Raw genomic sequence first — 21,282 nt, forward strand, 5'->3', positions numbered from 1 at the left:
CAATAATAACACTGGGCAATGCCAAGTGGCACTGCTGGCACATGGAGGAGGTGGTCAGAACGCGGGGTGGTCCCCAGGCTTGTCCTGCTGAGCCACATCTCCTGGGCACAAAGGGCAGGAGCAAGGCCTTGGGGGCTGCAGGGTCTGGCAGGGACCAGGGGCTCAACTGGTGGAGCAGCACAGGCAGCAAGGCTTGGCCTGGCATGCAGTACCCCACTCTCTTTAATGCCCTTATCCAGCAGCCTGGGGAGAGCAGGAATTCCTATTTCTCCTACTTTGGAGGCAAGATGTGGATGTGCAGCTGCTCTGGATCATATCCAATGATGCATTTAACACCCCACTGCATGTTTAGGTGCTTGAATTTACATTTCAGTCAAGAAGGTACAGACTGTCATGATGTGGGATGGCATCAGCAACGTTGCCAAGTGTCTCCCTGAGATCCAGTCTGGTCCATAAGCAACTGTCCACCTTAAAACAGCCCAAACTGTGACTGGTGGTCAACAGAAACAACTGGCCTCCAAAGAAGGGGACAGAGGAAAACAACTTTCTCCTTATGGGGTCTGTGCAGAGAACTGGCCTCCAAATGGAGAGGTTTGGGGTTCAGACCACAGAGTTGACTCAAGGCAAGTAGCAGGTTTTTAGGTATCACCAGGGATGACTTCTGGTCCCAAGGACAATCAGCAGCCTCCAAACAGTCATTGCTTCCAGCTTATCTGGAGACAGTGCCAGGCAAAGTTACAGACTCAGTTTCTTTAGGCAAGAGCAGACTGCATAGCTCATACGGTTGAGGAAAGGCTAACTTGAATAAATATATAGAACCCAAGGCATTATCTAAGCAGCCAATAAAGATACAGAATCTTTATTTTATGAACTGGAGTTATATCATTCAGTATGTGGCATCAAAAGAAATACACATTTTCTGACAGATTTTTTATTTCCTGCTGTTACTAAAATGCATCCCCTTAAAGCAGCATCTCACACAACTGTAATTCTTCCCAATTTATCTCTGACGGAGCCTGCAGTCAACAACTGGAGACCCCAGCTCTGTACTGTGCATGTCACAAATGAGATTTTCATTCTAAATGATCAGATACAGGGATCAGATTTAGAAATTACATACATTTTGTGCATAGCCTGCATTCCTTTTGTCTTTTTTTTATCTGAACTGCCCATCGCATCTCCCACACACCCGTATGTTTAAAATTGCATGGAGATGGTTTCTATTCTAAAAGAGGCATTCATGGAAAGGGAGCAGAGTGAGGCTGCTGAGATTATTTTTACCTGAGCTCTGATTGCGGCGTCCTTCTTAATCCACTTTATCACTGTTTCATACACTAGCTCCTCTGCTTTGGTGTTCAGGCTGTCATTGGACATGTAGGAAATGAAGTCATCTTTTGAGATATTAAGGATCTCTTCTTGGTTTGCCACCTCTGGGAAAATTTGCAGGGCATAAGCTTTGGCCATGTTGTATAGTTCAGTGCACTGCATGGCTTCAGCCATGGCTAATATTCCTAAGCAGTTGCTAGCAGTCAGCTGTTTTTCTAAAAAGGGAAAAAACCAAACAAAAAAAGGCAATTGAGAATTATTAAAAGCAAGATTCACATTTGTTCTGAGATCATGAGAAAAATAAGTGTCATGGACAAACCTCCAACCCTAATTAATTTCAGGAAGTTAACTAGAAGCAGCACCCTGGGTTAATTTGGAATTGGGGTTTGAAGTACAAAAAATCAAAGTCTGCCCAACAAGTGAGTTGGGGATGGAGAGAGAAATGCACTCTCTGAGTCTGCTTTTTGTGTAAGCCTCCACAAAGCACTGGGGAAACCTACTGACATAACAGTATCTGGGGCTTCCCAAGGGATGGGAACCCAGCCAAGAGACTGCCGCTGTTCCTACCGCCTACAATGTTGCTTTAAGGAACAGCAAGGATGTAAACGCCAGTGCAGACACTTACGAGTAAATGCAAACAGCACTAAGGACATTTCTGAGAATGCTGCAGTCATTTTATGATAGTTTTTGCCCTGTTCAGCTACTCAGCTACTTCAAGAAAAAAAAAAAGAAAAAAAAAAAAATCCTCCTCCCTCTTATTTTTTCAAAGGAACTTTGTTGCTGCTGAATGTGATGACATCCCTTATGCAAAACACAGATTATACTAATGCCTTCTGTTAAACGTTGTGTAGTGGGTTTCAAAGAAAATCATGCACAGAGGAGACAGCATTATCTCCTTCCCAGCAAACAGAAGCAGCAGCACAGTGTGTAGCTGTGTGTTAGAAGTGTGCTGCACCATACATTTGACTGTACTTTTTTCCTTTCCAGCTATTTTGAAGAAAAGCCCACCAATTTTAGACATTTATAAGAGGAACTCTCAGATTCTTCGCAGCTTTTGTTAAACAAGCTACTACTAATAAGAAGAATATATTCTTTTAACATATAGGACTAAAAAAAAAATAATAATGAGAGAGAGACTGCAATAGATCACAAAGGCATCAGTACCAGTGGCAGGCTCCTGTGCTGTCAGAGAAGTCTATCACATATGGCACTATGACAGAGCACTGGACAGGAATTTGCAATAGCCCCATATCTCTTCAAACAAAACCCTCATCAGATTGCTTCTGCTGGAAATGCTCAGGGATTCTTCCCTACACCCAGCTTGTGCCTTCATCAGATTGAAAACCTGAACACAACCTATATGTGGCTTTTAATAAAATGGGATTATGAACCACCTTTTTCTTTTTTTTTTTTTTCAAACCTGACATGAGATTAGGAGTTTTGTGGGTTTGTTTTGCTTTCTTCCTCTCCCAACTCTTCTTATTTTCTTTTACAGATTCAACAGTCTCAAAACTAGGTTATCTCATTTTGCATCGGTTGATTGTACTGACCCCAAGGAGCCCATTTCCTCAAGCTGACTGCAGCAGCGATACTGTTTGCTGTCAGTAGATTTTGTCACTCATAGACTGCCCACAGACAGGTTGTAAACTGTTAGCTGTGAAGCCCAAAACTACCAAATTTTTTTCTTAAAAAAAACAAAAACAAAAACAAAAACAAACCACCACAAGAAACCCCCAAAAGACCAAAAACCTCTTCCAGGTTCCTTGCTTCTATCTGCTGGCACAGTTTCATGGTGTACATACAGCTGGGAATAAAATAATCATCTAACAGAGCCCAAAACTCTCATCATCTCTTGGCAAACTCTCAAGTCAAAGGACAATCTGCCACTGTTCCACCTTATCCTCACAGGGTTAATAATGAAGGGAATAATCAATTTTGACTCATTAAGCAGCATATGATGGTAAAAACTTTCAAGAGTCTTTCTCTTCAGAGGACTGGGTTTGCCTCTATCAGGAGACATCCCCATTCCATTTCCAGCTGAGCCTGTGGTGTGGGGCAGAAAAAACACTGCTCACAACTGATTTCTTCAGGTCTGGCCAGGTTTCTCTACCTCTAACAAAACTGCTAGACTGATGCAGCCTGGTACACTGGTCCAAGCAGGTCCATGTTGGGCCTTGGAGCTTTACTCCCTTCTCTTCCCTGAGAAACCCCTCCATGGCAAATTCCACTGATGTTCCTGTCTGGTTCAGGAATTATTGTGAGGCCCTCTGGAGAGGGGTCCCAGGGAGATGTGGGATGTGGGACTAGGGAATGTGCAGGAGGCTGGCGACACGCTTCTCTTTACTTCACTTCTATGTGATGAGCATCACAGCAAGGTGGCACAGCAACATCTGTTTAAGATGAGGGCTGGCATGTGAACTAGAGGCATTCATTGCAGGTGAGCAAGACAGACCTTGGGACAACAGCTATAGGAGATATGGAAGATCTTTATCCTATGAACATGAAAACACCACCTCATGCCTCCATTTTTTATCTCTGACTCAAAATTTGGGGGCAAGACATATGTCTCTTGGCTTCAGCTGTCTGTGGTGCAACTCTGCATTCACATTAATATCCCTGCACACCAACAAACAAACAATTCCAAGTAGCAATCTGGTAATCTGGATTAATCTGGTAATATTTTGGATGACGACTTCAGGATGAGCAGAACCCTGCATTACCAATGCCTGTTACTCCTCACTGACTATAAAGGGAGCCTATATAACTACTTAGACATAGACTTCTGCTATATAACATAGCTCATCCCAAATGACTGCAGTCCAGGGGTACTTCTCAATGCTGGCATGAAAAACACAGCTAAGGACCAATTCTGTTCCATCTGTTCCTGAGCTGACTTCCTTTGGACACTGGCATGTTTACAGTAATTGTTGTTTTGCCACAGTGACACTGGGCTTGTAAACAACACATTTTTGTGAAGTTTCGCCTTGCCTCCATTCAGAACACAAGTGCTGACTGCTAAGCTATTCCCAATGCTCAAGGGCAGTTTTTAACAGACTCATGAGCGGACTTTAAGGATATCAGATGTAATCTTGTAGGTTCTCACTGGTTTGAGACAGCGCTGGATAGCATATTTGTTGCTATGTGTGTTACAATAATGCAATCAGCAGCTGGTACTTTCCACTGTGTTAGATGTGACTTTGGAACAGGATCCTGTGTAGCATCATCAGGAGACAATCAGCCAGGCAGACTGCTCCATCTGCACTTCTGGGAGTGGGGAGACTTGAGATAAAGCCAGAGATAAATGGTATGCAGGAAGGATTACTCAGTGAGATTGTGGTAACAGTATGGTGGAAGCTCAGTGGTGGTTGTACACTCCCTCTGTGTGCATTAAGCACTGTATTTTCACTTAGAGAGGCTTTCTAGATGATGAATTGGATATCACCAAAAATAGCACAAAACGTGTACTTCCTTGTGGTACTCTGTGTACATTCTGATGAGAAACTTACTCCTCAGGTATTCCTACTAGTGCCAAAATGCATGTGAAGATGGGAGATAGGTCGAAGACTTTTGGATGCATTCATTGTCTAATGAACTGTCCGAAAGATTTCCCTTCCCCTGTGAGAGTCTTCTTCCTTTCTCCTATCTCCAGGTATAGTTTAAGTTTATTAATCGTTTATATGAAGTTTATATATTATAGTTTCTCCAGTGCTGGGCAGTGCAGTTCTCCAGCTGGCTCAAAATGCTCCATCTTGGATGAAAAAAAGAATTGCCCAAAATACTTTCTCTTGAATTCATAAGGACCATAAATGCCTCTTCTTTCCTCAGGTGCCTACTCATGCAGGTCTTATCACTGGTCCATTGTTCAGTTTTTCTCACTGCTGCCTCTAATACTCTTTCCAAATTGATTTTGTGCTCTTTGCTCAGGAGACTAAGAAAATTCAGAGCTCCTGCTCTTTCCTATTCTGTTCCATGAAACTACCAGGTTCCACCAACTTCTTTAGGCTTAAGGATGAATACTTTTACTTTATCAGCAGCAGGCTGAGTACAAGCTCAGAGTATTTTCCTCCTATGATGGGTGTCCGTGCACCATGGGCTGAAACCATGACACTGGTGGTGTGTGAAACCCAATTCAAGCCATGACTGTGATGATAGTGTAAAACAAATATGGAAAAAAAGAAGAAAAAAAGGCTCAAGTCTTCAGCCATATGGGTGGAGGAAATACCTATGATATCCTGACCAGTTTGCAAACATTTGCCCAGTTATCATATGGTGCCTGCATGAACCTGTGACCATCATTGCATCAGTCAGCAGAAAACTGTTGTCATTTCTCACGGTCTAGACAGAAGCCGAGGAGACAGCATGTGGGGAAGAGAGAGAACATGGCCATAATTATCCCAGGAGAGCTGGTTAAGAAGTCTCCCATTGAAATGAAACTACTTTCCTGACACATTTTGCTACATCTTTTCACCAGAAAGTACAAGAAAATTTGGGGTGCCTCTGCCCAAGGCTGCTGAGAGGACCAGGATAGGGACACAAAAGCTGTTTGGACATCAACCAGACAGGACCCTCCTGGATCTTCCTGGCTGAAAAAGGATGATCTGAACTTCATCTGAGATTGTGCTGTGCTATGCTGAACAGACTTAATAATTTGGGGCTTTTACTTTGAACTTCCCTTCTCTCCCTATTTTGACATGGCCACTGATGGCAAAGATTCACTGTTTATACTGGTGAACCCTCCAGAAACGCTGCAGGAAAAAACCCCCTGATTTTTACCGTATTTTTGCTTTGAGTAGAGCAGAGGTAGCTGAGGTGAAAAATAAAAACACAGCCACAGAGAAGACAAAATGCTTTTCCCTAAACTTTTCAGATGGCAAATGCTCTGCTGTCTCTGTAGCGTAATCGAGTCACAGTTATAAATAAAAATAAGCAATTACACTCCGTGAATTCTCCAAATGAGAATACAAAGTTCCAGTGACTCTCCATATATCACTGAACTTATAACCAACTCTACTATTTCATATCATAACATGGTTCACTGAATTAAAATATTAACTATCAGAAAAGAGAACTCTCACACTGATACAATGAAATAAGTGTATTTTGGTTTTGTGGCTGAATCTTCAGTGATAGCACAACTTAAACACATCCTGTGTTTCTGGAAAGGCTGCAAGTTCTAATCACTGTAAAAAGGTGGTGAAGGGAAGCTGGGAGCAAGCAATGCCAGAGCCAAAGCCTCATTCAAATTGCACAGTTTACATGGTAGGATTGCAAAGCATAAATTTCACATCACCAGTACCCACCCATTTGAGAACAGACTTTGAAATAAGGGGCATATAAAAAGTTGGAAAGAATACAATGCCAGAGATTCTTTACTGATGCCTGCATTGTACCAGCCTAGTCACACCACTCATCTTGCCAGCAGGCTGGCTTAGCACTGAAAATTAACACAGCAGTAAACTGGACTCATTTGAGGGTTTTTTGTTGTTCTTGTTTTTTGAGTGCAACATTTTGTAAACTCTCATCTTCCACGTTCTGTAATAGTAGATGTCAATTTTAAATGAGAACTTCCCAGGAAGAACAGCTCATCTGGGCTTCAGAGGAAATGATGTCTCCCTCACCAAGCTGGGAGTTGAGGAAGCCCAAGCAGAAATCAGATGTCAAAAAAAGGTTATCTGGTACTTATACCTGGGAAGTAACTCATATAATATCAAGGTCAGTTTTTTTTTTTTTAAATAAATTTGTGTTAATAATTTTAAAATTATTACTGTCTCATAAACTGATATTACAGCTATGACAGTGAAGGAGTGGCTTGTGGTACAGACAGGAATTTGAACCAGTGTGTTTCAGCTGAGCTCCAGTTCTGGCTCCTCTTCTGCTGTGCCTGGTCTGTCTGGTTCCAGTTCAGGCCAGTAAAGCTTAGCTGAGCTGGAAATCTTGGACTGTTTTGAAATACTCCCTGCTGGAAAGCAGAGGGAAAGTGAAAGGAGCAGGATGATACGGTGCTTCTGGCAAGAAGAATGAAGTTCTCATAGCCACGAGAGGATGGACCGAGGCACTGATGAAGATGTTGCTCTGTAGACCCTCACTGAGACAAATGCTCTCCATGCACACAGGGCATGCCAGTTACCAGGGGTGGGCACAGCAACCTTTCCTTCCACCCACCTTTGGGATGACATCAGGGCATAGCTCTGTATGCAGTAACAAACCCCATGAACATTGAACCTAGAACACTGGACATGTAAAGGACTTTCTCACAAATGCAAGAAAATTGCAGATATTGCAATGCAGTCCTTCATTTTTTTGCAGATTTGCAGGAGTTCTTCATCCATTGGAGCCCACCTCCAAACTCTTTTTGGTGTATGACCAAGCTGGCCTGGTGTAGAACCCCAAATATGCTGTCACAGTTATAAGCAACCTGTGTGTTACAGCCTGGTATCTATGCAGGTATATCCTCTGGGAAACAAAATGTCACCAAGATTGCAAGTACAGAACAAGATTCAACAAAACAGGTTATCCAAGATACGAAAGCTGTTGCCACTCAAGCAACAGGCTACACTTCTCTAGACCATTTTCCACTGGCCATCACGTCAGCATTTGAAAATCAAATCACAAATCAAATTAATGATGCTTTACTTTATTTTACTCTGTTTCATCTTGGGTTTCTTCCTTGTCTTTTAAGAATTGTTCAAAGGTTTACAAACATTAACACAAGATCTTAAAGCCTCACTAGATGCAGTGATTCTTACCTAGAAATGAAACGCAGACTTTACAGAAAGTATGAAACTGGAACTTGCTGGCAGCTTCCAGTAGGGTTTTTGCATTGGCTGAATCTATTATCAAAGAACCTGTATAAACAAACTCCAGGAGTAACTCCAGGACATCCGCAGTGAGGTTGGACATGGCCAATTCCAGCTTCTCCCCGCTTCTGCTGCTGTCTCGTGGTGACCTGGTAACAGCAGACAATTAAATTATGGACATTACACCATCCCCATTTTTTTGGCTTTTATTGATTAGTGAGGGCTAGAAAATCGCTTTGCACCTCATTACATTTCTCCATTATTTTTGTTTACGGAACTGAAGAATATGAATTTAAAATAACTGAACTTAAAAACTTTAACTGGATCTGAAAGAGAAGAGTCTTAAAGCAAGTCTTACAAAAAATCTGTTTATTGCTACTTTGCATTTTCATGCAAAAACAGTTGCAAAAGAAAAGGAAAGGAAAAGAAAGGAAAAAAAAGAAAAAGGAAAATGAGTGATCCAACATTAATGAAAATGAGGAATGGGCTTAGCTTTCAAAGGGAAACAATACATTTTAACATCTTGGTTAACATGTCATAGTCTGTGAATAATATAACCGTGAAGGAAAAACCACTCTCCAATTTCAAGAGAAAAGGTCATCCACTTTTTCAAGAATCCAGCACTGGAATAATTTTAGATGTCATGTGCACTTAAGGATACATTTAAAGACCTTTTCATTAAAAAATAGTAAAAAAAAAATACAAATTCCTATTTAGCCTGAACTTCTCAGTATGTTATATTAAATTATAGATATGATCAATTCGATATCTGTGGTATACAGATGGCCATATATAATATAATATATGCTTATTCTAAAAATCTATTGTTCCCTTTTAGGCACTAAAAAAAGGAAGCCCTTCATGGCAATTGCTTTGAAAACTGAATACAAGACAAGCTAGACAGACAAAATGGTTAGAGCAAAGAAGGGAGAGGGGGGGACAACAACCAGCTCTGCCACAGGAAGCCAGCAGCCATCCTCTAGGAGTTTCATGACTGTGGCCTACGGTTTTTCCTGCATGAAGTGCTGAACAATTTGGGGATCAAAGTATCTCCTGCATTTGAAGTGTGCATTAGTGCTTGTGAAATTATTGGACAAAAAGAAAGTAATACTGAATTAAAGTAAGGGCCCAGTTCTTAATGCATGGCTGATGTGTCTGCAACACTAAACACAGGTTACACCTGAAAGACAAAAGTGATGATAAATTTGGTAACATCAAGGAGGGGAGGGGAAATCTGTTGGAGTAAGAAAATAAACTCTTTTAATGGTTAGGACCATCCAGCACCTTCTCAAAGAAACATGAGCTTTGTGTCTGCCACTGGACAGTCAACGTCTGCTCGCTCCAATTCTGCTCGAGTACTTGCAAAAGCCATCGCACGAGTGACACAAAACTGGCACACAATGCAGCGTGACAGATAAGGACTGGCCAAAGCATCACTATTCACAGGCAACACCAGCTTGAAGCGTGAGTGAAAGCTACCATGAGCACTACCAACCTCTTGGGTTCACACAGCTGCCTACAAAGGCGATGGTCAGACCTCTACTACCATCACAGAAGAAAAATAAACAACATACGAGGTTCAGTTTTCTTCCCACACAACACCCCAACCACATGCCCCAACAACATCTGAAGTTATTTGGGAAAATGCTTAAAATTTGCAGTGGATGCTTTGTCACTGGTCTTCCATTGACCAGCCCTGGTCAAGTCAAGGGCACAGCTTTAATTCATACGAATCTCTGCAGGATCAAGGCTTTAAAGAGGTTTCATCTTCAATGGAGGATCAGCTAGCAGTCCCTAATTTCACAGTCTTCTGTAAGGTAGTGAACAATGGTTACTCCCATTCACAGGAGGAAACTGAGGCACAAGGAGACAAAATCATTTGCCTATGATCACAGAGTCAGGAGCAAACCAAGGAATTAAACCCCGTTTTTAAAATTCTGAATATTGAACTGTCCCTTTGCATAGCAACACAGGTGTGTTAGACCCTATCCCACATGCAGATGCTAAGAACACATACTGATCATGACACTTGTTGTACACCTACAAGCACAGAGGTGTATGCTACCCTGAATCCTTATGCTTTATCACACCACAGTATTCTTTCTGAACTCTTGCACGTGGATTTGATTCTGCATCCGAGGCAGAAAATCTCCGGTGGCAAAACAGAAGAGTTGCCATTTCCTAGATCCTCAAGAGGATGTGACAAAATGTTGGGTTTTTTCCTTTCTCACACTCCCACCCCAATAATATGCCCCATATCTGGTTTATCTCCAGTTGTACATACATCTGGTACTGCACTCTGGGCTGTCAAAATACCTGTTGGCACTGATGCAATTCTTGCTGAACTGCTCCCAGAAGTGGTTTGTACCTGACAGTAAGCTCATTTTCACATGGGCTGGGTAATAAACACACCACCTAAAATTTCAGGCGTACTCAGGAGGTACTCAGCAAGCGACAGAGTCGAGCTCTTTGCACTGTGGGAAGCCCTACCATAAGCAATTATTTATTTAACGCCACTAATTGCACTGTGTTGGCACTGGCTGTGGGAAGGACTGCGTGTGATCCGCTGGGAATCACACAATCGCACCCAGCGCGGAGACCAGGAGGCACAAAGGAAAGGATGATGTGACACCAGTGTCAGCGCAGACACGTACCCATGCTAGCAACAACTGCAAGCTGCTATTTTTCACAATAATTAAGCAATAATCTCTTTTACTTTGTAATACACCGAGCAATAAACTGCTGCTGCAATTGATTAAATGCCAAAGAAAAGCTAAGGTGTTTAATCAATCACTAGAGCCACTTACGGCAAGTATAATACAAAGCTACAGAGATTATTGATATTACACAATGAGCCAGAAATGGGAAAGAAAATTATCCCTATTCCTGCCTCTGCAATGCCTTGAATGTGTTGTGCTGTTTTGCTTGTGCTTTCTACGCAGCGAGCCCTTTGGCTCCATGTTTGGCTGGATCAAATACTGAGTACAGCCTGGATACAGCCTGCACAGGGAAATCACAGCTACCCTGGCTTCCACACCAGGGATCTGGCTTGGTATAGGCTGGAGAATGGGCAGGGAATTGGCTGAAGCAGGTCCTAATGGATCAAAAATAAGCATTTGAAGGAAGAGAAGACCATAATGTGGGGAAACAGACTGATGTGACTGAAAAGGGAAATCCCATAGACTTCTTTATGAAATTATTTCAGTGAATTTGGTTGTAGCATCCCCCTCAAAGCCTGACTAAAGGTTTCTGTGTTCCTTGTTTTCACACATATTAGAATATCATATGCCCTGTGCATAATGATGTGCATAATTCATCTATTTGGGACAGAGTCTTCTCTCGGCTCCTCTAGAGGAACTGCAAGGAAGTGGCTAAAGCTGTATTACAAGAATAGAATTTAGTCTTGTAAATGCATATGCAGTGGATTTGGGAAAATCTGTAGCAATATATAGAGTTGTTCCCCAAATAGCTCATCCTGTGTCTCAACAGGAGGAGTTTTGTTGGTGACATCAGTAAATGCAAACATTTAGAGAAGTCTGTTACCAGAAAAGCCCCGACTTCCTGCCTTAAGGGCTGGGAAAAGTCACAGTTCTACCTGGTACATACACTCCTGTTCCCCAACTCCTGGCACAAACATCAGGTGTTTTGGGGATTGAGAGCCTGCCTCCTTCATGTTTCAGTCTCATCTGAAGCCAGCCAATGCACTCTTATCGTCCATGGACATCATTAAATGTGGCACATTCTGCTATTCGCCTGGCGAACTCTAAAGTTTAAACAGAATGATGTCATTTTATTGGCCTTGTAATCATTGCTCATATTATAAAGGTCACACATTTCACATTGTGGCAGAAAATCAATAGCTCTCCCAACAGCCTCTGGGGGAAAAAGTTTTGCTTCTGAAGAGTAATATATAATAAACAATTTTAGTCCTTACTTTATCATGGCTATAATCTTGGAGAAAAGCTACAGTAAAAATCTGGCAAAGGCTGATATATAAACTCATTAAAATTGGGAAGTGATTTAGAACAGGACTTTAAAAAAGATTTATCTTGAGCTAAACAGCAAAGAGATTTGTTTAGGTCTACATTTAAACAAGCTCCAAGAGCTCTTTAACAGCTTAATTTTATGGTAGCTGTTGGGGAATTCTTTCAGATTTACAAATCATGTATTTCTCAGCAAGGTGATAGACCTAAGCAATGTGCAAGCAGAACTGAACCTGCAGATAAGCAGGAAGCACAGATATACTCTGAATGGGTAAGGGGGGAGTTACTGAAAAATATTCTGCATTGTCTGGAATAATTAAGTCTAACGAAATCAAGCCAATGCCTTTGAACAGTCTGGCTACTTATCCTTCAATTTAATTGCTTCAACTGGAGAAGACAAAGGCACAGGGAACCCTTTAAAGCAAAAGATGGCTTGATTACACTCTCAAATAACAAATCAGAATCAGTGTCCCTTTCTGTTAGCTAATATATAGGAAAGAGAAAAAATGTTTAAATACTTGATAGCAAGAAAAATAACCCTAATACCTCATCTGCAAGATCTAGTAGTGGAACTCACAAAAGAAAAAGTAGAGGAATTTACATTTTTTGGTATTCATTTGTCCTTGAAAATCATTTCCAAACATGTAATACACATAGACAAGAATCAGCCATAGTGCTTTCATGCTTAATAGTGATGCAACTGAAGTTTTCTGCATCTTGAGTTATAAATAGATGTGTATCTATGTGTTTTTCCTGCATTATTTGTATCAACACATTCCCATAACAGAACGTCTGTGTGATTCTGTTCAAACATTTAATAGTGAGATGCCTTGATTTGCAAAGCCACATTTAGAGTCTGGCTAAAGTAGCTGTGTAAGTGAAACACCGCGAGCGCATCAATTTGTCAATTTATGGACAGCGCTACCGCCTCTCATTCAGCCTTCCCTCATGGTTTGGATATGCTGCCTTTAACTGGCTTGCAACATTATTTTGACTGACTAATGGTTTGGCTACAGCTTCACTCAATTTTAGATCAAATACGAAAAGCTACCTATACCCGGTGCAGATGCCAGCCAATGCTCTGTTTACAAGCTACAGTCGCAAAGTCAAAACAAATTCTGGATGTTCAAAATGGAGCCATCTGCACGGAATAAACATGAAAAATGTGAAACATTTTATGTAAATGTACATTACTGCCTAGGAACAGTTGGTTCAGCTTCCACCCAGGCTGCCTGGTTGGGAACAGGAGGACTGACACAGTTTGTGACACCTATTTACATTCGATGCCATATGACTCACTGTGCCGTAGACTCAGAGGTATGACGTATATTTAAGCTTTGTGCTCCAAAAGGGCACTGAAACAAATGATTATCTTTTAAAATAAAGACACATTAAGAATTGTTATTTGTGATATTTCCCTGGGCAAGTGGGACTTGGTGTACATCTTTTTCCTTTTGCCTCTCCAAGGTCCCTCTGTGAGCCTACTGCCACTACCTGCTTCTCCCAGCAGGAGACAGCAGCAAAGAGCTAGCTCCATAATATGACCTCAATTTTCTTCATATTTCACTCAGAATCTATCTTTAAGAAACAGGAAAACATGCTCATTTTGGTAGTGTAATAAAAAAAAAATTGTTGTCTTTGACTACTTATGGCTCAGGGTCTCACACAACTCAGGGATCTGAATCTCATCCACTAATAGCACATGTTTGAGCTGATGGGAGGCTGCAGGATTGCTAGCAGCAGGCAGGATCTCCAGTTCTACCCTGGACTGAGGAAACTGAAGCCCCTGTTTTGGGGCTGGTCCCTCCCTGCATGGACCAAAGCAATGGCCTGTCCTGTCACCCAGATGCCTTCTAGCCTCTCCACCCCAACACCCTCCCAGGATTTGCTCTATCAGCTCAACATCCTGATCTTGCTGGCTTGTTTTCATAATTAGGAATATAAATGTTTACCCTACAGTAATTGTGTTCCCATAATAAGAGAGCAATATATTTTCTATCAAGATAGACAGGATAATAAAAAAAAATCAAATTAAATTGCTTTGTTCCCTGGACAGTATTTAGGACTACAGAAAACAGGAAATCCAAGATTTTCATGTAAGATGAAGCACTTAACTGAAGAAAAGCTACTTCTTTTTATCTCTGTCAAATTATTTTGATTACCAAAGAAAGGACTCCAGACTGGGGTAGACAGCTTCTCATGAGGCTTAAGAGTCTGTTAGCTGTGTGCTCATTAGAAACTGCTGTTCAAGTTGACACAATTTAGACTGAACATCTTGTTTATTGTGGAACTTTATACTTTAATCCTTAAAGCACTGAAACTCCAGGCAAAGAAGAGAGTGCAATGATGCTGCATCTTAACTGTCCACTATTTGATTTTTTATGGTCTTCAGAGTCATTAATGGTTCAAAACCCATATGTCTATGCATCTTGGGAGAAGCAAAAAAGAAACTTTGATAAATTATAGCCAACCTTCAGCTACTTACAGATCAGACACAGCATTCTACATGAAAAGTCGTATTTCGTACTGGATATCTTGATTTATCATAATTACATGTTCATGAGATATAAAAGCATAGATGCCCAAACATACAACACATATTTCCATGACACGCACCAAGAAACACGTGCATACTGAGGTAATAGGTTATTTACTGAGTTATACAAGTTTATGCAGCTTCAAGGTAATCAATCATGTAAATGATGACAGGAAGGGACATTTGTAGAGCAACATCATTGCAATACGTATGTCATAAGGCACTGAATGTTTTATTAAACAGGATTTAAAAAAAAAAAAAAATTACTACCCAGCATCGCTTCTCCTTTGGAATTGTTTTATCAGCTCAAAATGTATTAACTTGCAAATCTCTGCCTTCGTTATTCTATCTTGCAGATAAACATTATCTTTGAGCCTCAGTCACTATCCATCTGTCTCATGAGAGAAGAAAACATGTACTTTATTGGTGCTGTTGTATGATTACAATAAAGAACTAGTAAAATCACAAGATTAAATAAATTACATTGTTTAAACACAGGCTTGCAAATTCATCAGGAAAATTTACCTGACCAACAAATCCATTTGCTCACTTTTTATCAGGATGTTGATACAAATAATGTTCCTTGTTCCAGGCAAACAAAATCTGGCAAGACTAGTGTAACTTATTAGAGTCAAATGCTGCTGGTTTGCACCTGCTCTATCAGAAGAAAATCAGGAAAATTAATGGCTGTGTGCTCGGGCACGCACCAGCAGCTCCTGCTAATTCACCATCACAGAAATGATCATTACAAACCAAGACGAGCAATGGGATTAAGAGCAAATGCTTTTGTTCATGGACAACATGGCCAGAATAAAATAAAGCAAACAAAAGAGCCACGTTTCCTATATACCCTTAATGCCATTCACTGATGGAACACAATCTAAATGCTCAGCCAGGACCATTTCTAAAGGCGGGATCAGCGGCAGCCTGTAACGCTACAGTGTCGGAGATCACAGTCGGAGGCGCAAATCTGGCTCCCTGCTGAGATTTAAGAAAGAAGATGATGAGTTTGAAGATGCTGGCTTAAACGACTGGCAAGTGAATGAAGAAGTGAATAGCAAGTGCCCTTGGAAGAACAGTGTTTCACGACCTAGACTTTTGCTAGGGACTGAGAATAAACTGCATCTCGCAAGGTACTAGTGGAGAAGCAAAAAAACTGGGCCAACTTATTAATAGTGTGGGATCTAACTTGTTCCAAGTATCTCTGGCAGCCTAATTCAGTGGCAAAACAACCTGGGTGAGAGCTACTATTTGTTAAAGGTAAATAAAAAATGCAAGCAGGTTCTAGGGGATTATATAGGAAGGAAGATTAAAAGTAAGTTGACAGAATAAAAAATTTATTCTCATCAAACTTAAAGCCCAAACCCTTACCCAACTCCTATCTGATTTCTTTTAATGATATTTATTACACCATCAAAAACCAGCTTAGCACAGAGCTGGCATGCAGCTAATAAATCTATTTCTTAGGAATGTGGTGAAATTTATACAAGTAATTATCTAGGTAGTCTATCCAAGACTCTTTCTCATCATTGCAATGTCTAGAGGGAAAACAATAATAAAATAATGATAACCACGATTATTATTTATTATTACTACTATGATTATGGCAGTGCCCGAAGATCCCAATCAGCATTTCAGTAATTAGAATTAATTCTGTCAGGCACTGGCTCTTTCTCCTGCAGCTACAGGGTGTTGCTAGTGCTTTTCTACAGTATTTTTAGATTCAGAGACATCAGTGAAAGGCACAACAGCACATCACCTATGGCCACAGTATAGGCAGGAAAGGGCACGTGGCTCTTCTCACCCCATCAGTCCCTGCCCACCCACACTGCAGAGAACTGTTCTGAGTATTTCAGACACCAAAGCTCAGCACTGTGCAAGCAAAAAGAGGCACTGCGGTCAGATATGATCATAACCTGGTCATATTAATTCAAATTCATTATCCCAATCCAGCAATGGCTAATCCTTGATGATATAAATGAAAGGAGTGAACTATTGATCCCTGGAGCTATCGACAAGCAAGTTGGAGTTGGAGATTTGATCACCCTTGTTTTAGAGCAAGACTGGCTTTTGGAATTGGCCCAAAAAAGACAGTTTTCAAGAACATGGCTCCTGTTTCTATGCCATGGAAGTTTTTTTTATCTGTTGTTTTTGATTCATTTATCTTGAACTGCACCTTGTTAGGTAACTGTTCCCTTTCATCCCTAAATTTAACAGAGTTAAGCCTAGGCAGGGATGTGAGATGTAAGTAAGTACAGATAGGTCACCTGCACCAGCATTTCATGAGATGTTGCATGACAGCTGCGTGGCTTGTGGATGGGTACAGCTGGAGCAAGAGAGGTGATTAGTCTGTCATTCCTTGGGTAAGATTCGCAGAATTTGTGGTTGAGTCTAGAAATTACAGGAGCAAGAAGCCCCAGCTACAGTAAACAGAGAGATGCTGTCAATGAGAGAGAGTAGTGAGAGGTTCAGGGATCTGCTTGGTGCCTCTGTGAACTGCTGCCATTACACAGCAGCAGTTTAATTTCTGTGCTGCACCATGAGGCTTGAGAAGGAGCTTTTCTGTCCTCCTTGCCAGGGTTTCTCTTCAGAGTAGGGCACATTGCTCTGCCCCTCCTTTCAGAGCAGCATCCAGCCCAAGCCACTCACCCTCCTAATCCAGAGCCACGCTTCAGGGCTGGAAACAGCCAGGCTGTGACACCTGCGGTGGGTTTTGTGGCAGTGCAGAACACCACTGAATATTTGTAAGCTGCCATTCATTTATGTAGAAGACCATACATTTTTGCTTGATGAAAACATGTTTTCCAAGGTCTGGCAGCTGCGAAATTTGAAGCCCAGCAGGGAGCTCCGAGGGGCGGGCGGACGGCTGCCTGGGCAGGCAGAGCGAGCGTAGCGCTCACGGAAATGGGCCACCCAGAGCAGGGAGCTGTGTCCTATGCCAAGATCTGGTGCCCAACACACAGCAATTATCACTGCCTCGTTTAAGAGAGAAACCTTGTCCACAGCACAATTTACACCTGTCCCCTGGCAGTAAAGGGTGAAGGATATTTTACACTCCCAGGCGACCTCCTGTTCTCATGGTTTAAATGGTTTCACAGAAACTCCTGGTGCTCTCTCTCTAGGCACAATGCAGCTCTCCTGGCACTGAAACAAACATCGTATCTTTAACTCCCTGTTTCTCTGTTTTCAACTTCACATTATAGTTTGTTTCCACATTCTTTCTGTTCTACAATGGAGCTGAAGTGTGCAGATGTGGAAATGCTGCCTGCTCCTCTCGCAGAGTTAAAAGCAGGATTCTTAATAAGCAAGAAAACATGAAGGGGTCACCAAGAGTGGAGTTTTCTTTCATCTGCTATTTCTCATTTTGGGTTTTTAAGAACGTAAACACAAACCAGACAGTCTGTTTTCCAGACACCTAAATGCTTTTGCAGTTTTGTCAGGCTGTTTCAGATGGATAGTGGCAGGTTTCTCTGTTGTGCATCCAAATGCTCCCTTTCCACACAATGGTGTAAAACGCAGAATGACATCCTCGTCTTCTGCGTAGGTGTAAAGCAAGAGGAATTTGGTCTTCTCACCCTAAATGCTTTACTTGCCCTGCCCTGCCTTCAAGCCCTCAGAGTGTATATACAGCCCCACTCTAGAAAAAAAACCCAACAAAACAAACAAAAACTCTGAAGACTTGAAAAAAAGGCAAGGTATGGTGGAAAAGTAATTTGGTCATGAAGTCACTTGCTCTGCTATGCAGGAAAAGAAGGATGAACATAGCACGGCCAGACTACAATGCATCCAAAATACTACTTCTTGTGACAGAATCTCTTTGTACATGTGACTTACTGCTCTGTGCCAGTGGAATCAGGCACCCAAGATGACTTAAAAGATTAGAAAGCATCATTAAAACCTAATCTTGAAAAGATAAAGCTGGAGGACAAGATCTGTGTATCTTTAGCAAATGACCAGAGAGAAGTCTACTTGTAAAAGCTTGCTTATAAAAGCAAGCATTTTGGCCAAGAAGAGACTTTTATGTCAAGTGCTTCCTTTTAATAATGTCATATTTAGTAGAGATTCCAGTACTCTGGGTTAAGAAGAAGAAAGCAGAAAATTAAAATGTTCTGGTGAAACATTTCTTTGTTACGGAAATATCAGAAATTCCATTTATTCAGCAGCTGCATTTGTCTATCCCAAATACAGCTGGGAATAAAAAAGATGGCTCTTCATGAGATTTTCCATTCGTTCCTTCCTCCCAGAACATACACACCCACACCCACCCCCCTTCCACCATTTCTTCTAGGGCAGATACAAAACCAGAGCTCATTTCTTTCCTCCCCAAAAACCAAGAATGTTTTAAATCAGAAAATCTGTGCTCTGCAAGAGGCACATTTTGGAGATGGGTTTTTTGGTGGATCTGGATATGTCTCTTTTTTTTCTGTGTACACATATAAGCATAAGTATGTGCCATTAAGAAAAACACTAGTTTCCATAAGAAATCATTCATGTCCTTTTAGTCAACTATGATTCAGGTTGGTCTTTTTCTCTGGGTCATGAAAAATGAGCACTTCCAGAAGGCAATTCATGCTATTTATCGTAAGGTGGGATGTATCGTCCTGCAGACAACTCCTGTCTTTCCTCCCAACTGCAGAGAAGTCTAGACAGCCAGCTTAGGCTGGACTCCTAAGGGAAGGAATGGAACACCCATCATAAGTTCACTGTCTCTGCAAATCACCCTCTCTTTTATAGTAAAGGGGGATGGCTCCTCCTTCACCTTATCTCTTAGACACCTATTTTGTGGGGACAGGAGTTGCCTCTTTGACAGGTCTGTCTCCCTCTCTGCAGACTGTAGCAACAGTTGAGAAGGTGAGGTTAGACCTACCCCGTCTTAGATGCCAACCTTGGACCTAAATGTTGGTTACCTAATGCGAGAGATAAGCACCTCTCATTGGTCATGGGGACCTGCCTACACATAGGAACCTGAATTAGGAGAAAAAGATCCTTCAAGAAGCCTTCAAGGTTCTTATCTTCATTGTTTGTACCATAAATTAAGCCCTTGTTTTGAAATGGCTGATTCCATAAGTAGCCAAGTTGAGCAGGCTGAAGTCAATGTGGTTGGCAGTGCACTCAAAACATACAAGGTGGCCATTAGGGGAACAGAGCCCCAGTTCAGCTGCTGTTATCATCCATGTTCTCCTGAAGCCCTACACTGCAGCAGTCCTGTATGGATCCCCACCCTTCTGCTGAACCTTACCCTCCTCCCTTCATGGACACAGCCACGTGGAACAGGTATGAGGAACATTTCACACCTGCTGTTCCTAATACACCCAATCCTTTACAGATGATTTTGCACTGAAAAGGGCTGAGATTTTTTCCGTGGTCAGTTGCTGTTGGAAGGGAGATGAACACCAAGTCCTGGCTTAGGCTTGAGTGCTGTGCAGCTTCTGATGGGGATAACTTGTTTCCAAAACAGGTGCTTGGTACGGTGCTGAGCTCAGGCTCAGGACTGGACTACCCAAGCTCAAAAGGGATCATATATTTGAAAGATAAAACACATGGAATGAAGAATTTTCTGGATGAGGAGCAGAATGCTCAGCACAGGATTAGCCATTTTCTGAGAAACTAAAGGGATTTCAAAGTGCACTCTCATTACCAAATTTGTTTAGTAAATAACTTTAGAATTGTTTTGGACAATCAAACCTGCTTATCATCTTTTTATCAGTGCAATAAAAACAACATATTTTCTTCTCTGCTATGACTAATTCTCATCAAATAGCCTTCCTCAAGATGAGCAATAACTCTTGTCCTATTATGTTTTTTATCTGTATTTTGGTTTTATTTTGAGAAGGAAATAATTGATCTTATTTGATTTTGAACATTTCTCTTTTATTCTTTTGAGACACTACTTGCTATTCTACCATCAGATACCAACTTGAACACATAGTGGAATCAATGGCAGAATATGAGGTTAATAATAACCAGCCTGTGGCAAATAATAAGCCAAAGTAAATACTCTGAAAGATTCTATTTCTGCATGGTTCAATAGATGTACATAGCACCTTCATGAATAGATCTTCTTATTGATGTTTCTGGTGACACATTGGTGCCTTTGGTTGGAATGACACTAGGGTTTAACCCCGGCTTGCAGTGATTGAAATGGCCTTTCTATTATATTTAATATAAAGAGATCTCTTTTGTTCTTTAAGAAAAACTGCCATTTCTTGTTTTGATTTCTGTAATAACACAAGGAGTACAATATAAATCACATAAAGCTTTAAGCGCTGTCTCAAAGGAGCTGCTAACAAATATCATAGAGGATTCTAGATGTATCGTATCTATAAACAGTCTAACTCTATGAACTATAATGATTCTGTATTATTAAGGGCACAATCCCACAAAAAATTGAGTGCCTCTTGCAACCTGAGCCCTTGACTTCCACGGGATTTGAGAAAGGACAAGGCTTTACACTGCAAATATCCTACAAAAAGCAAGTCTTTAGAAATTCCACCCCATAGCCCTGAGTTTATTGTTTTGCAAAGACACATTTGCTCAGTTTACAGGTGAATATTTATTTTTCTCACCTGACAGTTTTGCAAACTCAACTTGACATCAAGCTGAATTTTTTCTTATCCAAGCATCATCATCAGTAATAAAG

At 41.2% G+C, this 21,282-nt stretch overlaps 1 protein-coding gene across 3 annotated transcripts in view; it reads right to left on the reverse strand.

Annotated features, from left to right (window-relative positions):
• KLHL29 (kelch like family member 29) overlaps positions 1-21,282 on the reverse strand; it is a 395,104-nt gene that overhangs the window by 47,871 nt on the left and 325,951 nt on the right. For all 3 annotated transcript variants that reach the window (XM_042032873.1, XM_042032874.1, XM_042032872.1), the window contains 2 exons: positions 8,073-8,272; positions 1,282-1,541 (listed from right to left, as the gene is read on the reverse strand). In XM_042032873.1, the coding sequence (XP_041888807.1) occupies positions 1,282-1,541; positions 8,073-8,272 (460 nt within the window). The remainder of the gene's footprint in view (positions 1-1,281; positions 1,542-8,072; positions 8,273-21,282) is intronic.

The sequence above is a fragment of the Corvus kubaryi genome, unplaced genomic scaffold, assembly GCF_017639235.1.
Source record: "Corvus kubaryi isolate FWS band 111438036 unplaced genomic scaffold, C.kubaryi_AGA036_p1.0 37354, whole genome shotgun sequence".
NCBI classification, from domain to species: Eukaryota; Metazoa; Chordata; class Aves; order Passeriformes; family Corvidae; genus Corvus; species Corvus kubaryi.